A 24,744-nucleotide genomic window follows, 5' to 3' on the forward strand; every position below is an offset into this window, starting at 1 on the left:
CTTATTTTTTAATTAGATCAAAGTTAGGCCAAAAAATATTTCAGTCTTAAAAGTAGCTCATAAGGATTATTACAAAAACATGAAAAATATACAGCCAGAAAAAGGAGAAAACTCCATAATACACATGCCATAAAAACTACCTTCACATTTTCCATTTCGGTCAGCTCAATTTGAAGAGTCAGTGTCTCTGAAGACACACTTTCATGTACACGTTCAGACATTTGCATTTCCTTTGATTTACTAGAAAGGAGTTTCTCCTGATGATCCACTTTGTGCTTCAGCTGCTTTTCACTTAGCCGAGCTTCATCTAACTCAGCTTTCAGTGTTTCTAACTAAAAAAAGAAAAAAAAGAAAAAGTAAAAGGTCATCAGAACATACAATTGCAGTACAAAGTGTTCTGGTACCTGCAGGACAACTATTTTGGAAGGCAATCACACTAAACAAAATTATTTAACCCCTTTTCCAAAAATGTCACATTGCTTCAGTCTTGGAAAACTAATACAGGCATACCTTGTCTTACTGCGTTTTGCTTAATTGTACCTCCCAGACACTACATTTTTTTCAGACATGGAAAGCTGGTGGCAATCCTGAGCCAAGCAAGTCTGCCAAGCAAGTTTGTCCAATAGCATTTGCTCACTTCTTGTTTCTGTGCCATATTTTGGTAATTCTCACAATCTTTCAAACTTTTTTCATTATTTTATTTGTTATAATGATCTGTGATCAGTGATCTTTGATGTTACTGTTGTAAATGCTTTGGGGCATCACAAACCACACACTCCTGTAAGAGGGTGAGTTGAATTGACAAACTGATAAATTGATGGAGCTGACTGCTCCACTGAACGGTCGTTCCTCTCTCTCTTCCTCTCCTAGGGTCTTTCTATTCCAAGACACAACGATATGAAATTAGGCCAATTGCTAACCCTACAATGGCCTCTGAGTGTTCACACCTCTGACTTTAAATCAAAAACTAGAAATGATCATGCTTAGTGACGGAAGGCTTATTGAGAGCTAACAGGCCGAAAGCCAGGCCTCTTGTGTCAGTTAACCAAGTCGTGAACTGACAGGAAATGTTCTTCAAGGAAGTTAGAACTGCTACTCTAGTGGACACACAAATGATAAGGAAGCTGAAGAGTTTAGTGCTGATAAGGAGAAAATTTTAGATGTCTAGATAGCAGATCAAACCAGACACAACATTCCCTTAAGCCAAAGTCTAATAAAACTATCTTCAATTTTACGATGGTTGAGAGGCAGGTGGAAGGTGCCGAAGAAAATTTTGACGCTAACAGAGATTGGTTCATGAAGTTTAAGTAAAGAAGTTGCAGCCAATGCTCACTGACCATTCTGAAACCCCTAGGGCCCTTAAAAATTACATTTAATCTGCTCTGCTTGTGCTCTATAAATGGGACAACACCTGGCTGAGAGCACATCTCTTTACAACATGGTTTACTGAATATTCAAAGTCTACTATTGAGACCTACTTCTCAGAAAAAAGATTCCTTTCAAAATATCACTGCTCACTCAGAGTGCACCTGGTCACCAAAGTGAGATGTGGGAGATTCAGGTTGTTTTTGTGCCTGGTAACACAAGATCCACTCTGCAGCCCACAGGATCAAGGAGTAATTTTTGACTATTAATTCTTACTACTTAACTGCTGCAATTTCATGATAAAATGATAATAGATGAGGAGTTGCGTCTTATGGATGAGCAAAGAGAGTGGTTCTGAGATGGAATTCACCCTTGGTGAAGATGCTGTGAAGACTGCTGACATGGCAACCAAGGACTTAGAACAGGACATAAACTTAGTTGACAACGTAGTGACAGAGTTTGAGACTGGGCCTCCCGGGTGGCACTAGTGGTGAAGAGTCCACCTGCCAATGCAGGAGAGGGAAGAGGCGTAGGTGGGTTTGATTCCTGAATTGGGAAGGTCCCCTGGAGGAGGAAATGGCAACCAACTCCAGTATTCTTGCCTGGGAAATCCCATGGACAGAGGAGCCTAGCAGGCTATAGTCCATGTGGTCTGAGGCATAAAGGTTGGACACCACTGAGCATCTGAGCAGCAGCAGCAGAGTTTGAGACAATTGGGTCCAATTTTGAAATAAGTTCTACTGTGGATAAAATGCTACCAAACAGCTTTGATGCTACAGAGATACTGCTCGTGAAAGGAAGAGTCAATTGATACTGTTGACTTATTTTAAGAAATTGCCACAGCCAACCCAACCTTCAGCAACCACTGCCCTGATGAGTCAGCAGCCATCAACACAGATGAAAAAAAAAGATGACTTTAAAAGACCACTTTGGAAACTAAAAAATTCATGTGACTCACTTTACTGCAGTGGTCTAGAACTTTCCCTGCAGTATCTCAGAGGTATGCCTATATGTGTCACATCCTCCTTACAGGAGGAGGATGAAGCTTTAGGGTCAGGTCGAGGTTTAACCTGTCTCACATTCCTCAAATGTAAGACTATAAATGATTCTACCTGCGTTATTGTGTGGCTCTCAACCGAGATTAGGTGGGTAAAACATTCAGTACCACATCTAACATTCACTAAATGGTTTGTTAATAAAAGTCTTTTACTTGATGTCCAGGGTTACCATTATCATCTATATTGAATTACATTGAATAGGGTCTCAACATTCCTAGAATATATACTGATATTTGCTTACTATTTAAAAAATAAAGAGACTTCTATTTTGATTTCTTTTCCCCTTTCAATTTTATCATGTAAAATAAAAATTTCACCTGATTGATATATGTTGAAATGTGTATATCCTTCTGAAAAACATCTGAATAACCCAAACTTAATCTATGATGAGATGACTGCTGCTGCTGCTGCTAAGACGCCTCAGTCGTGTCCGACTCTGTGCGACCCCGGAGACGGCAGCTCACCAGGCTCCCCTGTCCCTGGGATTCTCCAGGCAAGAACACTGGAGTGGGTTGCCATTTCCTTCTCCAATGCATGAAAGTGAAAAGTGAAAGTGAAGTCACTTAGTTGTGTCCGACTCTTAGCAACCCCATGGACTGGGGTTTCCTATTTGGCCAAAGCTACGTATCTTTTAACAGGCAGTGACGTCCCTTGTTTTATAAGCACACAACTAATCCTTACACATCATCAGAGTAGGTCTGGACTCCTGGCCATGTTGCCACCGTGTGAAAAATGAATGGCATGACAGCGATAAAGGAAACAGGCTACCTGGACAGTCGTGCAGAGATGATGGTGAGCTGGACTACGGAGTAGCGGATACAGATATTTTGTAGCTCAAGTTCTTAAGAGCTTGTTGATGGACTAATGTGAGAAATAAGTGAAAGAAAGATGGCAAGTAAAACTCCTAATTATTGGTACAAGTAATCTGAGAACGTAAGAAGACTGAAAATATTTTTTGAATGATTTAGTCTTTACCAAAAAGCCATCTCTATAACTGGCCTTACTTTAGACTCAATATTTCCTACATTACTTTTTTGTTTAGGTATTGAAAGTTATTGCTAAACTGAAAATATCCATGAGGAAGAAAAAAAGCATCCATATCAGTTATTGGTGTCTCAACCTGCGTAGCTTCAGACAAGCTGGATTATTATTTGTCAGAGTGGTAAGCAAGATGATTCTAAGCATTGCATGAAAGCATATTTTGATAGTTATATTTTATTGCATATTAGGAAAAAAATAACCAGCTCAAACATAATATATTTCATTGATATTGTTACTCAAAATTAGAGAACATTTAAAAGAGAGTCAATTTAATGAGAATTAACTAACCAGCACAGGTGGTACAGATACATAAAAATCTTAAAAGATGCTACACGAAACACGGTGAAGCAGGCTTTGACATGAGAACCAAATTTTGACTGATAGTCTCTAGCTCTATAATCTTGTCCAACTTTACTCAATCTGTTTAAACATTGGTTTTCTCATGTTATATGGAGATAATAATGGTACCTCCCTTAAGGAGTTGTGTATGAACTAGATCATATGTATTAGTTTATCTTCAATAAACAAACTGTAAAATATATATTTTATAGTTATAAAATATACAACTCTAATGTACATTAATTTACCAAAAACTATTGGTTTCTTTGCGGAATTATAAAGTGTACCACCAGCTGCAGTGAAGGCTAGGAAACTAGTCTTTCTGAAAAGGGGTCGGTATCCTAAACACTCTAAAGGAGGCCATGCTGATCAGAGCTAAAACTCCTTAACAAATACGCAGTTGCTAAAATTAAATAATTCAATTTAACTACTAAAATGTTATTTAAACAAACCACTAAGGTAACTACTGTTTCTCAGTGTTTCCGCTCCTCATATTAAGATAATGGAACCCCTCATCTCAGCTATTTTGCACAGATGGTAGTAAGAAAGTCTTTCATCATCTAAAGTTTACAAATGGTTGCATGAGCGTGAAATACTTCTGTTTCAAAACACAGATGCCCAAACCTTTTTCTTCAGTTCATTCACTTCCTGCCCATGGCTTCTGCTCAGTGTTTCTTCTAATTGCTCCAGATGCATTTTCTGTTGTTGTTTAATAGTTTCACATTCAGAGCTCAAACTTTCTAACATTCGACTCTTGAGCTCAACTTCTCTCTGAAGAGTGTATTTTTCTTGTTCGTAGCTCTGAAAACAGATTCAATTATAATTCAGTTACATAAAAATAACTTAAAGCCATCACACATAAGCAGTTTTCATCTTTGAATCATTCCTGTTTCACACATTTGCTGCTTTCTAAGTAACAACCACATGTTCAATCTGGAATAACTATAGCTAGTATTAATGTAAAAAAAACCCTGAGAGGTGATTTGAGACTAAATTAAAGTTCATGCTGGGCATATGGTAATTGCTTCTACGTCCTGTCAAAGTAAAAAGTGATCTATGGCTGTCAAGTCAAGTAGTCTCTGCTAGGAAGAAAAAAAAATTAATAGCACTTAAGTTTATTTAGTAAGAATTATTTGGTTTGATAATAATATTCTCTACTTGTAGCTCTAAGTAAAATGAAGAAAAGGTCATTAGTTCAAACCTCAACAAGCTTTAAAAAAAATAAGATAAAATTAGGTTTAAAAGGAAAAAATTAACAATAAGGGTGGTCATTAGTTTTTTTAACTGCTATGTTTAAATTTGGAGATCAAAGTTTGAATACATTACTGAGCATTTTCTAAGTAAAACTGATTTATTCATTCTTTTAATAAAAGCATGTCAGATATTAGGGATGCAGCTGTGAGCAAGAGACAAAAAATTCCTCTCTCTCATGTCATGTCTCTCATGAGAGTGGGGGACAAATAACTCAGAAAGAGGCAAGAGCTCCTGTGGAGCCCGTAAGGCAGGACTAGTATAGCTAAGAACAAGGGAAAGTAATTCATAAGATGAGGTCAAACGTTGAAAGCGGTTAGACTACATGGAAATCTACAAACCCAGGTAGGGAACTCAGTTTTTGTGGTAAATAAAACGGAAAGCTGCTCCGTGCTCTCAGCAGAGCTGTGACATGACCTTTTATATGCTCCTCAATGACCATCTGGCTGACATGTAAAGAGTGAACGGTGTGAATGGCAATCTGGGAGACAGGAAACCTAATCAGGAGGCTATGATAACAGTCCAGGGGAGAGATGATGGTGGTCTGAACAAGAGCAGCAGATGTTCTGTAGGTCAAGTTTTTAGAGCTTACTAGTGGATTAAATATGAGAAATACGGACAGAAAGATATTGAGTAAAACTTGTAGATGTTTGGCTCAAGTAACTGGATAAATGTTTTTATAGTTACTAAGTAAGGTAAAGAATTCTGCAAGAGCATGTTTGGTTAGTGGGCAAGGAATCAACTATTCTGTTTATGTTAAGTCTGAGATGACCATTAGTGGGCAACGGACTACAAAATCTAGACTTAGGACAGAACTAAGGAGTTGGTGTAGCATCAAGACAAACCAAAGTCTAAAATTCAATATGAAGTAAAGAAAAAGAACATATTTTTCAAACTCAGAACACAGAGTCAGAAAAAAAAAAATATTAGAGATTCATTTAGTTCATTTCCCTGTAGATGGGTGGGAATTAGACCTAAAATTTTCAGAAAACAAAAATATTAAATTAGTAATATTAATGACTGCTGGACAACAGCAATCTTCAGTGGCTAAGCACAAACCGGTGAACAGGAGTCTAGTGTCCTACCTCAGTCAGGGTCATCATTTCATTGCGGCATTTATCCAGTTGATTCTGCAGTTCATTCTGGCTCTCCACTAGTTGTAAACCATACTGTGCAGCTTTCCGTCGCTCTTCTTCAGTCTCTTTGAGTTTGCATCGAAGATCTGCTATTACATCTGACTCCATGATTTTTTTCCTGTCTACTGTAAATAGAAGAAATAAAAGTATCTAAACTTAAACAAAAAACTTCATGTCACTAATAAAAGATACAAATGTGTTGTGTGTGTATGTATACATTCAATATCACTGCCACATGAAAACACAGTATTAAAGATTTTCTCTTTGACTTTTAAATGGTCAAATTTGCATTACTGTTATAAGAGTAAGGTCTGACTACTTTGTTACCCAATTTGAGAACAAATGAAATAGAACAAAAAGAAAAAAAAAAGATGAATACAATTTAATTTTGCTTCTAAGGAATGCAGTATTAGGAAACTATTCAGTTGTGTGCTAAGCTTCCTTAAATGCTACGGTAGGATGATCTCATAATTATATCACTATACAGGTAACCAAGTTAAGAGAACAGTAAAAGAAATCAACAAACTTTATAGTAGCATATCTTCTACTTAACTATAAAAAGGTACCTCTGAATAAGATTGATAAGGTAAGGACTAGCATGTCCACAAGTGTTCACAACAGTGTTAACTTCCTGAACACATTAAATCTGCCACATTAAATGTACTTTATTGAAAACAGACTCACTAGCATTTTGCTAGTTATTCATAAGAACACAAGCAAAACAGACACCATGTTTAGAGTAATTAAAGAACAACCTCATTCTAGAGTTTCAAGCAAAGACTTAAACATTTAATATAGAGCTCAACCTCACTCATCATCCTTCCCCACTGGTTCCAGGCTCCTCAGTTCAGTTCAGTTCAGTCGCTCAGTCGTGTCTGACTCGCGACCCCCTGAATCGCAGCATTCCAGGCCTCCCTGTCCATCACCAACACCTGGAGTTCACTCAAACTCACGTCCATCGAGTCAGTGATGCCATCCAGCCATCTCATTCTCTGTTGCCCCCTTTTCCTCCTGCCCCCAATCCCTCCCAGCATCAGAGTCGTTTCCAATGAGTCAACTCTTCACATGAGGTGGCCAAAGTACTGGAGTTTCAGCTTCAGCATCATTCCTTCCAAAGAAATCCCAGGGCTGATCTCCTTCAGAATGGACTGGTTGGATCTCCTTGCAGTCCAAGGGACTCTCAGGAGTACTCTCCAACACCACAGTTCAAAAGCATCAATTCTTCGGCACTCAGCTTTCTTCACAGTCCAACTCTCACATCCATACATGACCAATGGAAAAAGCCTTGACTAGATGGACCTTTGTTCGTAATGTCTCTACTTTTCAATATGCTATCTAGGTTGGTCATAAATTTTCTCCCAAGGAGTAAGCGTCTTTTAATTTCATGGCTGCAGTCACCATCTGCAGTGATTTTGGAGCCCCCCAAAATAAAATCTGACACTGTTTCCACTGTCTCCCCATCTATTTCCCATGAAGTGATGGGACCAGATGCCATGATCTTCGTTTTTTGAATGCTGAGCTTTAAGCCAACTTTTTCACTCTCCTCTTTCACCTTCATCAAGAGGCTTTTTAGTTCCTCTTCACTTTCTACCATAAGGGTGGTGTCATCTGCATATCTGAGGTTATTGATATTTCTCCTGGCAATCTTGATTCCAGCTTGTGCTTCTTCCGCTCCAGTGTTTCTCATGATGTACTCTGCATAGAAGTTAAATAAGCAGGGTGACAATATACAGCCTTGATGTACTCCTTTTCCTATTTGGAACCAGTCTGTTGTTCCATGTCCAGTTCTAACTGTTGCTTCCTGATCTGCATACAGGTTTCTCAGAAGGCAGGTCAGGTGGTCTGGTATTCCTATCTCTTTCAGAATTTTCCACAGTTTATTGTAATCCACACAGTCAAAGGCTTTGACATAGTCAATAAAGCAGAAATAGATGTTTTTCTGGAACTCTCTTGCTTTTTTGATGATCCAGCAGATGTTGGCAATTTGATCTCTGGTTCCTCTGCCTTTTCTAAAACCAGCTTGAACATCTGGAAGTTCATGGTTCACGTATTGCTGAAGCCTGGCTTGGAGAATTTTGAGTGTTACTTTACTAGCGTGTGAGATGAGTGCAATTGTGCAGTAGTTTGAGCATTCTTTGGCATTTCCTTTCTTTGGGACTGGAATGAAAACTGACATTTTCCAGTCCTGTGGCCACTGCTGAATTTTCCAAATTTGCTGACATATTGTGTGCAGCACTTTCACAGCATCATCTTTCAGGATTTGAAATAGCTCAACTGGAATTCCATCACCTCCACTAGCTTTGTTCATAGTGATGCTTTCTAAGGCCCACTTGACTTCACATTCCAGGATGTCTGGCTCTAGGTGAGTGATCACACCATCGTGATTATCTTGGTCATGAAGATCTTTTTTGTACAGTTCTTCTGTGTATTCTTGCCACCTCTTCTGAATATCTTCTGCTTCTGTTAGGTCCATATCATTTCTGTCCTTTATCGAGCCCATCTTTGCATGAAATGTTCCCTTGGTATCTCTAATTTTCTTGAAGAGATCTCTAGTCTACCCCATTCTGTTGTTTTCCTCTATTTCTTTGCATTAATCGCTGAGGAAGGCTTTCTTATCTCTTCTTGCTATTCTTTGGAACTCTGCATTCAGATGCTTATATCTTTCCTTTTCTTCTTTGCCTTTTGCTTCTTTTCTTTTCACAGCTATTTGCAAGGCCTCCCCAGACAGCCATTTTGCTTTTATGCATTTCTTTTCCATGGGGATGGCCTTGATCCCTGTCTCCTGTACAGTGTCACGAACCTCAGTCCATAGTTCATCAGGCAATCTATCCGATGTAGTCCCTTAAATCTATTTCTCACTTCCACTGTATAATCATAAGGGATTTAGGTCATACCTGAATGGTCTAGTGGTTTTCCCTACTTTCTTCAATTTAAGTCTGAATTTGGCAATAAGGAGTTCATGATCTGAGCCACAGTCAGCTCCCAGTCTTGTTTTTGCTGACTGTATAGAGCTTCTCCATCTTTGGCTGCAAAGAATATAATCAATCTGATTTCAGTGTTGACCATCTGGTGATATCCATGTGTAGAGTCTTCTCTTGTGTTGTTGGAAGAGGGTGTCTGTTATGACCAGTGCATTCTCTTGGCAAAACTCTCTTAGCCTTTGCCCTGCTTCATTCTGTACTCCAAGGCCAAATTTGCCTGTTACTCCAGGTGTTTCTTGACTTCCTACTTTTGCATTCCAGTCCCCTATAATGAAAAGGGCATCATTTTGGGGTGTTAGTTCTAAAAGGTCTTGTAGATCTTCATAGAACCGTTCAACTTCAGCTTCTTCAGCGTTACTGGTTGGGGCATAGGCTTGGATTACTGTGATATTGAATGGTTTGCCTTGGAAACGAACAGAGATCATTCTGTCGTTTTTGAGATTGCATCCAAGTACTGCATTTTGGACTCTTCTGTTGACCATGATGGCCACTCCATTTCTTCTAAGGGATTCCTGCCCACAGTAGTAGATATAATGGTCATCTGAGTTAAATTCACCCATTCCAGTCCATTTTAGTTCGCTGATTCCTAGAATGTTGACGTTCACTCTTGCCATCTCCTGTTTGACCACTTTCAATTTGCCTCGATTCAGGCCATTGTAAACAAAAACTTTGGCTTCTACTCTGGGTGAAATGGGAAGTCACTGCAAAGTTTGGAGTAGAGACAGATACGTTTAAAAGGATCATTTTGGCTGATACGCTGAATAGTTGGGAGGGAAGCAAGTTGAAAGCAGAAAGATCAGGTGAGATGGCCAGTCCTACCAGAGTGGCTGCCACAGAAGGTGATGAGATTTAACACATATTCTGAAGGCAGAACCAAAATGATTTTTTGACAAATGGAATGTGGGATGTATGAAAGAGAATTTTAAAAGGCCTCCAAAGCTTCTGGCTGAGCAACTAGTAGAATAGATTTGCCAATAACTTTTAGTTGAATGAAGCCCAGACTGCTAAAGCTGGCATTACAGTTTTATAATATGGCTTCAGCTTGACTTTTTAACCCTTTAACCCTCTACTCCCCAATAGAAATTCTCCAGTATAGCTCTTTTTATACCCTTCTTAGATCATGCTAATTGGTAAATTGCCTTCTGCTCTCCTCTAAATCCATCATTCAATATCTGGCTCAAGTTGGTCTCTTCTGTCATTTCTCCCGCCTTTACCTCCCCAGAAATTATGGTTGTTCCACTCTTGACACTTGTTATGTGTATTAAGAGACTGAGTACTTCACCTTTTTTTATGTTTATATGTCCTCACTACAAGAATATAAATAATGTTGGACAGAAACAATATAACATGAGCACAAACACAGTTTTTCTTAAATCTCCCACAGTTCATCTATAGTACTGTGTTGTCCATGCTCAGTAATTCACAATGTTACCTGAATTAATATGGAGACATGTCAGGGGCTCGGAGAAGGCAATAGCACCCCACTCCAGTACTCTTGCCTGGAAAATCCCATGGATGGAGGAGCCTGGTAGGCTCCAGTCCATGGGATCGCTAAGAGTTGAACACAACTGAGCGACTTCACTTTCACTTTTCACTTTCATTCATTGGAGAAGGAAATGGCAATCCACTCCAGTGTTCTTGCCTGGAGAATCCCAGGGACGGGGAAGCCTGGTGGGCTGCTGTCTATGGGGTCACACAGAGTCGGACACGACTGAAGTGACTTAGCAGCAGCATAAATTTTTTAGTTCTGTGTTCATCAAAGTACAAGCATAATTAAAGAGAAGAGGACAAAGGATGGAGCCCTGTTATGAGGTGGAAAAGAAGACAGCAAAGGATACTCAAGCACGATCAGTGAGCTAGGAGGAAAAGGAAGAGCACGTGCTGTCTTAGAACTCAATAAACAAACATGTATTAAGGAGGTAGATGATAAACTGCACCAAATGCTAAATCAAATAAGGTGAACACTGAGAACTGGCCATTGGATTTAAATTCACGGAGGTCAACTAGAAGATGACCCCAAGAATAGTTGTGATGGGGAGACTGGGGCAAAAGCCTGACTGGAATTAATTGGAGAGAATGGTAGAACAGTGGATAGCAAGCACAGTTTTGCTGCAAAGAGCAGATAAATGGAGCAGTAGCTGGAGATGCACTAGGGTCTTTTTTTTTTAAGATGAAAAACTCTTTAAGAAAAAACAACAGCAAGCTTGTATAACAAAGAAGAGATCAAGCAAAGAAAAACTAATGATATAGAAGACATGGAGAACTACGGAGTAATGAATGTGCAGGGTCTGATTTCTGGGCAGGTACATGAATGTTTCATCTGAATTAAAGGAAAGTATATGGGTACAGACACAGACACTGATAAGTATGTAGACACAGTGTTCAGAGTCTGCATGAGTGCCCTTCTGCTTCAATTTATCAGTAAATTAGGAAGGTAAACTATGAAGATGGAGGAGGAAATATAGGGTTTTAGAAGGGGGGGTAAAAAAAAAAAAAAAAAGAATCCTATGTTATCCAGGACTGGCTATCACTGCTCTAAAATGCAAGACCTCTCCAAAGCTCGTACATGATGGAGCCAGCCATTAATTGTTGAGCTGTTAATAATAATTTGTATTTGCTAAGGATTTACCATTTGCCAGGCAGAAGAGCTTCAAATGCACTATCAGATTTAATTCTCTTAATGGGCCTGAGCTATGTACTATTGGCATCAATATTTACTGAAGAAAATATGGGACTAGCCTCAAGATATCCCAGCCATCAATGTCCAAGACAGCCACAAAATTAGCTCTCATTCACTCTAAAGATTTGCTGGAATTCCTATTATGTGTCAGGTACTGTGCTGTTGCTGAGGATACAATGTGATCCTCAAACCAGACCATATGCCTGCCTTCTTGAATTTTACAGTCTATTACTGGAAAGATGTTAAATCAAATAACTGATAATGTAAAGTTACAAGTGTGTTAAGTGCAAGAAGGAGAGGTGTATGGTGCTATCTGAACCTATAACTCAGGGCAGCAGTCTCAATCTGGGTGGTGGCGTGGGGGCAGGGTCAGAGGGAATAAGGACAAGAAAGATTTCTCTGAGGAAGTGACTTTTCAACAGGTGTAATGAACATCTAAGAGTAACCTATCAATCTGCAGAGAAAGGTAGCCAGGGCTGAATAAAAACTATAGCTAATATGTACCAGATACCGCACTCGATGCTTTGCAAACATTATTACTGCAAACTCTGGAAAATTCTTAAAGAGATGGGAATACCAGTCCATGTGACCTGCTTCTTGAGAAATCTGTACGCAGGTCAGGAAGCAACAGTTAGAACTGGACGTGGAACAACAGACTGGTTCCAAATAGGGAAAGGAGTATGTCAAGTCTGTATATTATCACCATGCTTATTTAACTTATATGCAGAGTACATCATAGAAATGCTGGACTGGATGAAGCACAAGCTGGAATCAAGATTGCCAGGAGAAATATCAATAACCTCAGATATGCAGATGACACCACATTTATGGCAGAAAGCGAAGAAGAACTAAAGAGCCTCTTGATGAAAGGGAAAGAGGAGGGTGAAAACACTGGTTTAAAACTCAACATTCAGAAAACGAAGATCATGGCATCTGGTCCCATCACTTCATGGCAAATAGATGGGGAAACAGTGGAAACAGTGTCAGACTTTATTTTGGGGGGCTCCAAAATCACTGCAGATAGTGACTGCAGCCATGAAATTAAAAGATGCTTGCTCCTTGGAGGAAAAGTTATGACCAACCTAGACAGCATATTAAAAAGCAGTACTTTGCCAACAAAGGTCCATCTAGTCAAAGCTACGGTTTTCCAGTAGTCATGTATGGATGTGAGAGTTGGACTATAAAGAAAGCTGAGTGCTGAAGAATTGATTCATTTGAACTGTGGTGTTGGAGAAGACCCTTGAGAGTCCCCTGGACAGCAAGGAGATCCAACCAGTCCATCTTAAAGGAAATCAGTCCTGAATATTCATTGGAAGGGCTGTTGCTGAGGCTGAAACTCCAATAGTTTGGCCATCTGATGCGAAGAACTGACTCATTTGAAAACACCCTGATGCTGGGAATGATTGAAGGCAGGAGGAGAAAGGGACGACAGAGGATGAGATTGTTGGATGGCATCATCGACTCAATGGACATGAGTTTGAGTAAACTCCGGGAGCTGGCAATGGACAGGGAGGCCTGGTGTGCTGCAGTCCATGGGGCTGCAAAGAGTCAGATGAACTGAGTGACTGAACTGAACTGAAACATTATTTTATTGAATCCTCTCAACAACCCTATGAGATAAAAGGGTTACCCCTCCCCCCAAACCATGGACTGCAGCATGCCAGCCTGCAGGCACTCCATGGGGTCTCAAAGAGTCAGACCCTACTTGGCGACTGAACAACAACCCCTCATTTTACACAGATGCAAACTGAAAGGTTAAGTAACAGAGGCACAGAAAGGTTAAGTAACTTGCCCAGGGTTATCAGGTGGTAACACTGATAACTCAGTGGCTAAGTGAGATGGGAACAGGATTTCGTTCCATAGCCTGGTGCTCCTAACCACTTTGAAAAAAGCATGTAGCAGACAGGAAGCTCAGGGGATCAGATTGCTTGAGTTGTCACCCCACCTTCCGTACTGACCGGCAGCATCAACTTGAACAATTTCTCCAATGTCTTGTTTAGTCATCCATAAACCAAGGTCAGTTACAATAGGGTTTTTGTTTAAGATTAAACCAGCAATGGGTAAAAAGCAGCTAGAGCGGAATCCTACACGAAACTGTCTGAGCAGCGCTGTCCAGTAGAAAAACAGTGCGAACAAGACACGTTGATTTTCAATTTTCTAGGTTCCACGTTCATTTTATAAAGTAAACAGTGGTGAAATTCACTTTAACAATGCGTTATTTAACGCAATATATCCGAAAGATTATCATTTCAACATGTAGTCGTCATATTATCAACCAGAGTGTAGTCTTTAAAATCCAGTGTGTATTTTAATTACATTTGTAGCCTTTCTCGAATCGGACTGCCACATGTGTCATACAGCCGGCCGACATACAGCCAGCGCAGATCCAGTGTTCGTTATCCCCCAGACCCAGGCAACGGACCCGACTTTCCGTATTTACGCAGAATTCCCGGGGGCAGTCGTAGCGGCCCAGCGGAATATTAGGGCCGGCTAGGAATTTGGTCTGTAAGGGCTGAGTTCTGCCGAAGCAGCTGCTCCAGCTAAAAGCCTGGGCGGAGACCCAGGCCCCAAGTATTCCTAGGCCCTGCCCTCCTCTCCCCAGGAGCCCTTCTCTACGCCGCCCCGGCGCTTCCCCCTTCATACGCACCTCCCTCCGGGCCCCTGGCCCCAACCTTTCTCTCCTCACCCTTTTCCCTGCTGCTGCAGCTCTCCGCGCTCAGATTCCCGACGTTAACTCCACGGCGACAGCGCACAATCACCAGCCCATTCACTCACCAAGAGCTCGGGTAAGCGCCAGGGCTTTTTGAATGCAATTCCCGCGAGAACTCACGTCACGCGATACTTTCCGCCCTAGCGTCGCGTTAAGGGAAAAAAGGGGAAGGAACGTCCAAGACAGTGCCACGCCCCAGCTACGGCGGGTTTGGCGCAGGCTCAAACGTAGCTGTGTGTCGCGTCAGCCTTACTCACGGTTGGTTTTCTGGATGTTTTGGGGGTTTTTTGGTCTTCGTTTTCCCTAGAGACAGTGCTTTCTGGAGGGATAGTGTCACTCGAAGGCGAGGCGGCGGGGGAATTCCCTCGTGTGCTGGCTTAACGGCCCGTTGGCCGGTGTGCATCCTGAAGGCTATGCCTTGTGGTAGCTATTTTAGGGTTCCAGAAATTTCACTGAGTGTGACACTGCCTAAAAGCATCATAGACAGAATCACAGTTAGGTTTATAAGACAGAGTGCCAGTTAATTTTACACAGTTTATCACATTTAAGCCCGCCAACAGCCTTATGAGGTGGGTGCGTGCTAATCGACTCAGTCGTGTAAGACTCTGCGACTCTATGAACTGTATAGCACATCAGGCTCTTCTGTCCATGGGATGCTCCAGGCAAGAACACTGGAGTGGATTGCCAGTGCCCTCCTCCAGGGGATCTTCCCGACCCAGGGATGGAACCCGGTCTCTTCTGTCTCCTGCATTGGCCGCCAGGTTCTTTCCCTCTAGCGCCACCTGGGAAGCCCTATGAGGTTCTACAGAGGAAAACAAGTCCCAAGAAGAAAGATACCTTAGACAAGTGGTAGGACTAGAATTTGAATTAATGCAGCCTGCTGTGCTGCTGGAGAAGACTCCTGAGAGTCCCTTGGGCAGCAAGGAGATCAAACCAGTCAATCTTAAGGGAAATCAACCTTGAATACTCATTGGAAGGACAGTTACTGAAGCTGAAGCTCCAGTAGTTTTTGGTCACCTGAGGTGAACAGCCGACTCATTTGACAAGTCCCTGATGCTAGGAAAGATAGAAGGCGGGAGGATGAGATGGCTGGATGGCATTACCAATGCAATGGTCCTGAACTTGGGCAAACTGCAGGAGGTGGTGAGGAACAGGAGGGCCTGGTGGGCTGCGGTCCTTGGGGTCGCAAACAGACATGACTGGGCGACTGAACAAGTCTGCTAAAGTCCAAGCTCTTGCGTGTGTCTTTAAACAATTATTTTATATTTTTTAAACCTGATGCCTATTCAAAATTTTGAGCAATCAGGAATAATAATAGCCAACATTTAGTGAGCACTTCTGAATCCATTAGCAACTGTAGTACAGATCAAGTTATGCTTTTGAGCCCATTTTTTTTCTTGCTTACTCGAGGACTTGGCCATATGTGCTTTCTTCTTCATCATCAATTTTTTCCCCCTCTGTTGGATCTTCCCTATCAACAAGTAAACATGCTGTAATGACTTCCATCTGAAAAATAATGCTAACCTTCCTTGACCTCGTTGGGCTTCCCTGGTGTTTCACTGATAAATAATCTGTCTGCCAAGCAGGAGACCTGGGTTCAGTCCCTGGGTTGGGAGGATTCCCCTGGAAAATGAGATGAAAATCCACTCCAGTATTCTTGCCTGGGAAAGCCCATGGACAAGGAGCCTGGTGGGCTACAGTCCATGGGGTCGCAAAGAGTCAGACACAACTGAGCCACTAAACAAGGAACAAGTCGAGCTCAGTCAGCTTACCACCTCATTATTTGCTTCCCTTGGTAAAATTCCTGGGAAAAAAAGCCTACACTCATTATCTTAATTTTCTTATTCTTTGTTCTTTTTTTTTTTTTCCCCACTTTAGGTTTTGGTCTCACCACTCCAGTGAAATGGCTCTTCTCAACATGACCAGTGAGTACTATCTTGCAAAATCCATTTTTCAGCCCTCACTCAACAATTGACAGTTGATAGCTCTCCCTGAGTCTCCTTAGGTGTTGGGATGCCACACCTCCCTGCTTTTCCCTTCTCAATTTCCTTTGCAGGCTTCTATTTGTGACTGAGATAGGCTGCACTAAGTTAAGGATTGATCTGGGTTCAAAGACTGACAACAGTGATACCTTTGTGTTGCTCACAGTATAGCCTAGCAAATGCACTTGGGGCCTGAATTAGCCAGATACTCCTTCATTTGTCATCACCCCCCAAGTTCTTGAATAAATGAAACCTGATTTTCCTTTTCATTTGACAAAGATTTTTCAACTCAGAACTCGGGAAGATACCATTCTAACCTGGTCCAATCATGACTGGCTGAAATTAGGTAGTCTATAATGTATCTGAACTTCATTTTTCTCCTTAGTTACATGAATACATAGGCCTATGTTTCATTCATGTCTCTTTCAAATTTAATATTTTGGAAATATTTTAAACTTTTATTTATTATTTTTTATTGGAGTATCATTGCTTTACAGTGTTGTGTTAGTCTTTACTGTATACCAACATAAATTAGCTACATGTATGCCAAAGCCTTTGACGGTGTGGATCACAATAAACTGTGGAAAATTCTGAAAGAGATGGGAATACCTGACCACCTGACCTGCCTTGTGAGAAATCTGTATGCAGGTCAGGAAGCAACAGTTAAAACTGAACATGGAACAACAGACTGGTTCCAAATAGGAAAAGGAGTACGTCAAGGCTGTATATTGTCACCCTGCTTATTTAACTTATATGCAGAGTACATCATGAGAAACACTGGGCTGGAAAAAGCACAAGCTGGAATCGAGATTGCCGGGAGAAATAGCAATAACCTCAGATATGCAGATGATACCACCCTTATGGCAGAAAGTGAAGAGGAACTAGAAAGCCTCTTGATGAAAGTGAAAGAGGAGAGTGAAAAAGTTGGCTTAAAGCTCAACATTCAGAAAACGAAGATCATGGCATCTGGTCTCAACACTTCATGGGAAATAGATGGGGAAACAGTGGAAACAGTGTCAGACTTTATTTTTCTGGGCTCCAAAATCACTGCAGATGGTGATTGCAGCCATGAAATTAAAAGACGCTTACTCCTTGGAAGAAAAGTTGTGACCAACCTAGATAGCATATTGAAAAGCAGAGACATTACTTTGCCAACAAATGTCCGTCTAGTCAAGGCTATGGTTTTTCCAGTGATCATGCATGGATGTGAGAGTTGGACTGTGAAGAAAGCTGAGTGCCGAAGAATTGATGCATTTGAACTGTGGTGTTGGAGAAGACTCTCGAGAGTCCCTTGGGACTGCAAGGAGATCCAACCAGTCCATCCTAAAGGAGATCAATCCTGGATGTTCATTGAAAGGACTGATGCTGAAACTGAAACTCCAATACTTTGGCCACCTCATGTGAAGAGTTGACTCATTGGAAAAGACCCTGATGCTGGGAGGGATTGGGGGCAGGAGGAGAAGGGGACGACAGAGGATGAGATGGCTGGATGGCATCACCGACTAGATGGACATGAGTATGAGTGAACTCCGGGAGTTGGTGATGGACAGGGAGGCCTGGCGTGCTGCAGTTCTTGGGGTCGCAAAGAGTCGGACACGACTGAGGGACTGAACTGAACTGAACTGATACATATACTCCCTCATTCTTGAACCTCCCTCCCACACCCTCTAGGTCATCACAGAACACCAAGCTGAGCTCCCTGTGCTTTTCAGTAGCTATCTATTTTACACATGGTAGTGTATATCTCAGTCCTACTCTCCCAGTTCATCCCTGTGTCCACATGTCCCTTAGTGACCATAACGTGTTAGGCAAAATGCAAGGAATTTAGAGATATGGTAATTGCCACTCGACTCTGGAAGATTCTCACAATGTAGTAGGGGATTAAATAAAAACAAACTCAAATAACCATCGGGCTATGTATGAATGTCATGTCAATGGTATATACCCTACACTAAAGATGTGTGAAGGGAGAGGTCAGTTTTCTTATGGTGTCCCTTTAATGTTTCACCGTGCAGGTGGCGCTTGAGTAGGGCCTTGAAAAACGGCTGAGCTAAGTGAAGAGAAAAACACTCTAGGGAAGTAGGCAGCATTAGTAAAATCATAGACGCTACCAATATCAAAATTAAAGTCAGTTTTTAGGAGCCATCTGGATAGGGTGCTGCCTATACCATCACTGGACACTAGATGTCACAAGTGAAATGAATTCTAGATTCTCCCTGCCTGGATAATGAAGATTCAGGGTTCCAGATGCAGATCTGCCTACCCAGGTGAGGTCCACATACCATGTGCTAAATGCCAAGGGTCAGGAAAATAAATGCATTTGTCACTTTTTAGTTTACGTAATAAGAGATGGGATTTTTGCCTCCTCATGCAAAAAAGTGTGAGGAGGCACGCATCAAGCATAGCAAGGGAATTTTGATGCTGGAAATCAGTCCTAATATTGCTATATTACTTATAATACTACTACTAATATTTCTAATTGTATAATTCCTAATATTATAGCTATTCAAAACTGGGAAAGATTGCTGTAGTAAACTGGCCATCATTCCTTAACTATGACTGCTTAGTAGAAAAGAGAGGACTGGTTATCAAAAATGGTGTAGAAGGGAGTTGTTACATTGCACTGAAAGCTGTGTGTATTTTGACATGAACTTACTAAATGATCATGTTTGTTTTGGTGCCACTGGTGAATACTCTCTGCCCTCAAGGTATTTAGTGTTTAGTGGAAGGGGCATTTACCAAACAATAAACTATTATTCAGAGTACAACTTAAGATTTTCTTGTTCCTTCATATTATTAAGCTTTGGCCCAAGAACTAGGGGCAAAAGAAGAACAAGCCCAGGACCCCAAGACAGAGTTTTGCAAATAAGAGCTGGATCAATTTACAAAGTTCCATGACTCATAGGATGGACCAGAAGATGAAGTTTTAGAAGTTACACTTAAGGTTGTGGTCATTAACACATGGAGAATGGCTGAAGTCAAGAAAGAGGTTTAGAGAGAGTAGAGAGAGCTGTGTGCAGGACTTTGGTCATTGTTCTAATCTATGGAACAGGAGGAGACTAAGGATCCAGCAAAAGAAACAGAACACCCATCCGAAAAGATATCAGGAAATTTGAATTGTCACAGATCTCTTATGATGATTTGATATCAAAGTGAGTAATTGAACTGGGTGGTGGGTTTGACAGTTTAGTGTTAATACTGACCGTTGCAGCCTAGTCTGCAGTCTCTGTTGACTTGGCTTTGTATAGTAGCACCAGCTTCGACTCTTCATGAGCCCTACTGCTACATTCCTTTCCCCACAAATAGGTGCAGTCCTCACTCATAGCAAAGCTGCCTCATCCCAATATTGTGGACATTTATTGGTTGAATTTTTAGCGTCAGTTCCCTCTTCTTGGTCCTGCCCAAAGCATTCTGATTATACTTTGGGTAAGTCATCTTTCTCTCCATTTTCAGCCATGTGGACTGTTTAAAATTGATCCTGTCCTTCAACTCTTGGGTCCCCCTGGGTATAATTGGTTCAGGGATATACATGTGACTAAATCCAAGTGGGTGAAATAACACGAGGTAATCACTGGGACTGTTGGAAAAAATTGGATTTTGTTAACCCCTTCTGTACTTAGACTTTGTAGCCTAGAGCTGCCAAGTGCGATCTTAGGTCCATGAAGCTTAAGTTGACTTGAAATGGAATCGAAAGCAGAGCTGATAGAGAAGGGCAAAAAGCTGCCTGGGTCCTACATCAAGCTTCTCTTGAAGCTAGAGATATCTTTGAACTGTTTAGTTTTTGCTCATATAGCTTCAATCTGAGTTTTCTGTTACTTGAAATATAATAATTGTTTACCAATACACTCAATAATACTTATATCTGAGACTTCCCTGGCAGTCTGTACTTCCACTGCAGGGAGTACTGGTTTGATCCCTGGTCGGGGGGCTCAGATCCCCCATGTTGTGCAGTATGGCCAAAACAAGAAAGTAAAATAATACTTATGTCCAAACTTGAATGGACTAGTCAACTTCAACCTGTCAGCTTCTAATTCTACATTTAGGAGTTTATGAGGCTAAAATTGAAAATTACTAACTTCCAAGAATAGAATCTAGTGATGGCTCCTCTGAGAAAAATGTCTTAGTTGAATCAAAAGGAAGGTTTATCCTAAATGAAGGAGAAGGCAATGGCACCCCACTCCAGTACTCTTGCCTAGAAAATCCCATGGACGGAGGAGCCTGGTAGGCTGCAGTCCATGAGGTTGCTAAGGGTCGGATACGACTGAGTGACTTCACTTTCACTTTTCACTTTTATGCATTGGAGAAGAAAATGGCAACCCACTTCCGTGTTCTTGCCTAGAGAATCCCAGGGATGGGGGAGCCTGGTGTGCTGCTGTCTATGGGGTCGCACAGAGTCGGACACGACTGAAGCGACTTAGCAGCAGCAGCAGCAGCAGCAGTCTAGAGTAAAGGAAAATAAGGATCCAAACAGCTTGGAAGTAATCCCTTTCCTGGCACCACTTCACATTATCATTACATCCCTGTTAAGCTTGCTTCTTCTGATGATTTTAACACCTAAGCCAGTTAGAATTAAAATGCAGTTACGGTTTTTACTTTCCAAGAATAGTACCCACTCTAGTTAGTTCACGATATATATGCATATAAAAAAAATCTATCGTCCTGATTTTTTGCAACTATTTGTAGAACCGTAGTTTCTACTTATGACTTTCTATCTTCCAGTGTCTGTCACTTGTTCCTTTTATTTTATGACATACCTCAGCTAGTTGTAACCCTTTATCCAGCACTGTGACCCAAATCTACATTGCTGAATAAAACACACTCACTAGCTATGATATATATTACTCACTGTGCTGCTAGGCCAAATTTATTTGGCCTGACTCAAAATGGGATAGTTTAAATACTGTTCTTTCTCTGAGGGCCTGAAACTGTCACACTACTTTTCTGCATGGGAAGAAGTGGTGGTTGCCTTGATGTTGTAATGCTCAATTTAATGTATTTTATTCCTTGGGGACAACTTGGGACTGCACACAAAATACATTGACTTCACCTGCTCAGTAACAGTCACTGTGAGCTACCTCCTGCCTATTGCCACTAGGTGACAGTCTTTGAAAATATTTTGTCCTACAGGCCTTTCTGTTACAGAAATTAGATTTTGTCTGTAGATATGGTTATTGGACTGCAAGGAGATCCAACCAGTCCATCCTAAAGGAGATCAGTCCTGGGTATTTATTGGAAGGACAGATGATGAAGCTGAAACTCCAATACTTTGTCCACCTCATGCAAAGAGTTGACTCATTGGAAAAGACCCTGATGCTGGGAGGGATTGGGGCAAGAGGAGAAGGGGACGACAGAGGATGAGATGGCTGGATGGCATCACCGACTCGATGGACGTGAGTTTGGGTGTATTCCGGGAGTTGGCGATGGACAGAGAGGCCTGGCATACTGCGATTCATGGGGTTGCAGTCAGACACGACTGAGAGACTGAACTGAACTGAACTGATGGTTATTATGCTAGTTTCAGCCAGAAGATTAGCAAATGCACATATTTATTATAACCTGTACTCTTAGTCTTTTGAGGTCATAGTTACTCCCCATCATTCTCCTACCTAGTTTACTTCATGCTGTGGACTGAATGGTGTCTCTTACAAATTCATATGTTGAAACCCTAACCTAAACATGACTATGTTTAGAGATACCGCCTTTAGAGGTGATTATGATTAATTAAGGTCATAAGGATGAGACCCTAATCCCATAGAATTGGTAGCCTCTTATGAGAAGAGTTGGAGAAAGAGAGATGTCTCCTTTCTTTGCACCAAAGCAAAAAAGACCATAAGCTATAAACTGACAGTGAGAGAAGCATCTGAAGACTAGGGAGAGAGCCCTCACCAGGAAATGAGTGGGCCAGCACCTTAAGCTTGGACTTTCCAGCCTCCAGAACAGTGAGAAGTAAATTCTCTGTTGTTTAGGTACTTCATTATTGCAGCCCAAGCAGACTAAGATAAACACCATTTCATCTTTTTCACTAGAGAAGCCATGTGACTAATGGTTAAGAATACAATACATGTTCTTCAGTCAGCAGCTGGGTTCAGTTGCAGGCTCTGTTACTTCCTCTGATTGCCTTTAAGAAACTGCTTAGCCTCTCTAGGCCTCAGTTTCCTGGAATATAAAATGGGATAATTAAAGTGTCTAATTCAGTCATTTATTGTACAGTTTAAGTGATCTAATACTTTTTAACCTTTAGCATAAAGTCAGTAAATAGTAGCTGATATTATCAACAGCATTATCTCAGCTCAAATGCCACTCCCTCTGTTCTGAATCTTTATCCTCAGGCATGTCCTCTATGTACAGTTTATAGCACCCTGTGCCTATCCTTTGAAACAATTATAGTAGTTTGTGGTAATTTACGTCTGCTTCCCTCACTAAAAGGTAAGTTTGCTCAGAATGGAAATGGCCAATATATGTTTTGCTCACTATGGTTTCTCCCAGCAAGTGCTTGAGACGTGCTTGTTGCTAAAGTCATGTTTGATGAATGCAATTCATTCATTTAAATGGGGAATCTATAAACTCTCTTTGAGAGATCAAAGTCAAATAACTTGTTTTAAAATTACTATTCTTAATCCTAAATGAAAAGTGCTAAAAATTTATGAATCAGTTTACATGAAACAGATTACATGTCACAGAGACAGTACACTGAATAAATAGGATACTTGATACCCTCTGAACTTTTTTATTGTTGCATTTGCCTATGATGATATGTGTCCCTCACTTGAACTAATATTTCTTCATTCAGAATTTATGTATTGATGTAATTTCTGTAATTCAAGCATTTTAAATTGTACTAGGGAACTTGGCATATAAAATAACCCTATTGGAGAGGCCTGTAAAGCAAAGACTCCTTGGTTAAAGTAAATGTTCACTTTTGTGTAAATCGAGACTCTCATGTGTTGTTTCCTTAAAGGAAAAGCTACTCTCGACGAACTTAAAGTTTTAAAACTCATGTTTTCCTAATATTTTATTATGTCCCAGACAGGTTTATCTATTTCCTGCAAAATACGTCTGGCACATGCTGTCCTATTACCTTTTCCTTAATAGAAAATATTAAAAGGAGTGTATGTTTCCAGTAACCTTTAAAGTTCTTTGATTATATATGAAGACTCAAAAGCACAGTAACAAGAAATGCTAATTATGTGTATTTAAAAGATAATTTTCTGTTTTCAAAGTTCTCTCAAAATATGAGACATGAGAAAGTGGTTTTCAGGCTTTATGTACCTTATATAGATAGGAAAAGCTCCCTTTCTTCCTATTGCAGTGATAAAACCTTAGGCAGCCCTAATATTAGATGTGATCTTGCTTTGCGTTAATCATTGTTTTACCACTTACTTGCCTCTCCATTATCAGGCAGGATACTCAGACTCTTGCTTTATCGCAAATGAACCCTATCCACTCCCCGTGATGTGCTGCGTGCCAGCAGTATTCAGCTACTTTGGATAAATTGGTTAGTCTTGTAAAATACTTCCCTAAGCTCAAGTTCTGGAACTTGTCAGGTGTCCTCTCTGACAGTCCTGTCTTCCCTTGGCTCTCAGATTACCCCACCAGCTGGGTTAAGGCCCATATCCTCCCATAAAGCGTGCTTCTTTGGAATTCAGATCTATTGGCGTTTGGCACTAAAAAGCAATGTTCTTGCACTTTCTGTCAGATCAGGGCTGAATAATCTCCTGGGGGTGAGTAACCTTTTAAATGTTGGAAGACTAACAGTTTCAGGGATCAGTGTGAGCTTAGCAATTTGTAAGAAAGATCAGAGAAATACATGTCCCTTTTCTTGAATATAGCAAGATCCAGATTATTTTTTCCTTTTTGTAAATCAGTCTGGAGGTTGGCATCACACTCTCCCCAACCCCATGCCAATCCATCAGTCTGTGCATAGAGCAAACCTTTACGGACATAAATATGGCTTCTGAATTACACTGGCACTTAATCAGTATTATTGCATATGACTGAAGGCAGGGAGTTATGAAAGTGTCTTGGGTGACAGTCCTTCTTCTACCTATAAAACTCCTGGCAAAGGAATTAATAGGCATTCTATAAACAGACAGAGTTAAGCTCTTAAAAACAGCATACTATTCATAGGGTTTAAATTTCTCAGCCAACATGGAAAAACTAGGTTGAAAAAGTAGCATCTAATTTATTCTTAAATATAGTTG

At 40.8% G+C, this 24,744-nt stretch overlaps 2 protein-coding genes across 16 annotated transcripts in view; one reads left to right on the forward strand and one right to left on the reverse strand.

Moving 5' to 3' along the window:
- The window catches only part of SPDL1 (spindle apparatus coiled-coil protein 1), a 33,201-nt gene extending 18,530 nt beyond the window's left edge, over window positions 1-14,671 (reverse strand). For 3 of the 15 annotated variants that reach the window (XM_086362263.1, XM_086362259.1, XM_086362255.1), the window contains exons 1-4: window positions 14,538-14,671; window positions 6,140-6,315; window positions 4,428-4,604; window positions 141-332 (exon numbers count right to left, since the gene is read on the reverse strand). In XM_086362263.1, the coding sequence (XP_086218389.1) occupies window positions 141-332; window positions 4,428-4,604; window positions 6,140-6,298 (528 nt within the window). In that variant the 5' untranslated portion in view covers window positions 6,299-6,315; window positions 14,538-14,671. Of the gene's footprint in view, window positions 1-140; window positions 333-4,427; window positions 4,605-6,139; window positions 6,316-14,523 lie in introns of all 15 variants that reach the window. The other 12 variants (XM_086362261.1, XM_086362257.1, XM_086362253.1 and 9 more) reach the window with 7 other exon arrangements.
- LOC147350628 (uncharacterized) overlaps window positions 14,199-24,744 on the forward strand; it is a 107,668-nt gene continuing 97,122 nt past the window's right edge. The window contains exons 1-3 of the mRNA XM_086362321.1: window positions 14,199-14,340; window positions 14,454-14,637; window positions 16,440-16,486. Coding sequence (XP_086218447.1) covers window positions 14,199-14,340; window positions 14,454-14,637; window positions 16,440-16,486 — 373 coding nt within the window. The remainder of the gene's footprint in view (window positions 14,341-14,453; window positions 14,638-16,439; window positions 16,487-24,744) is intronic.

Source organism: Bos grunniens, chromosome 20 (genome assembly GCF_055505025.1).
Source record: "Bos grunniens cultivar Pamir isolate PY7600 chromosome 20, Bosgru_T2T1.0, whole genome shotgun sequence".
Classification (NCBI taxonomy): Eukaryota; Metazoa; Chordata; class Mammalia; order Artiodactyla; family Bovidae; genus Bos; species Bos grunniens.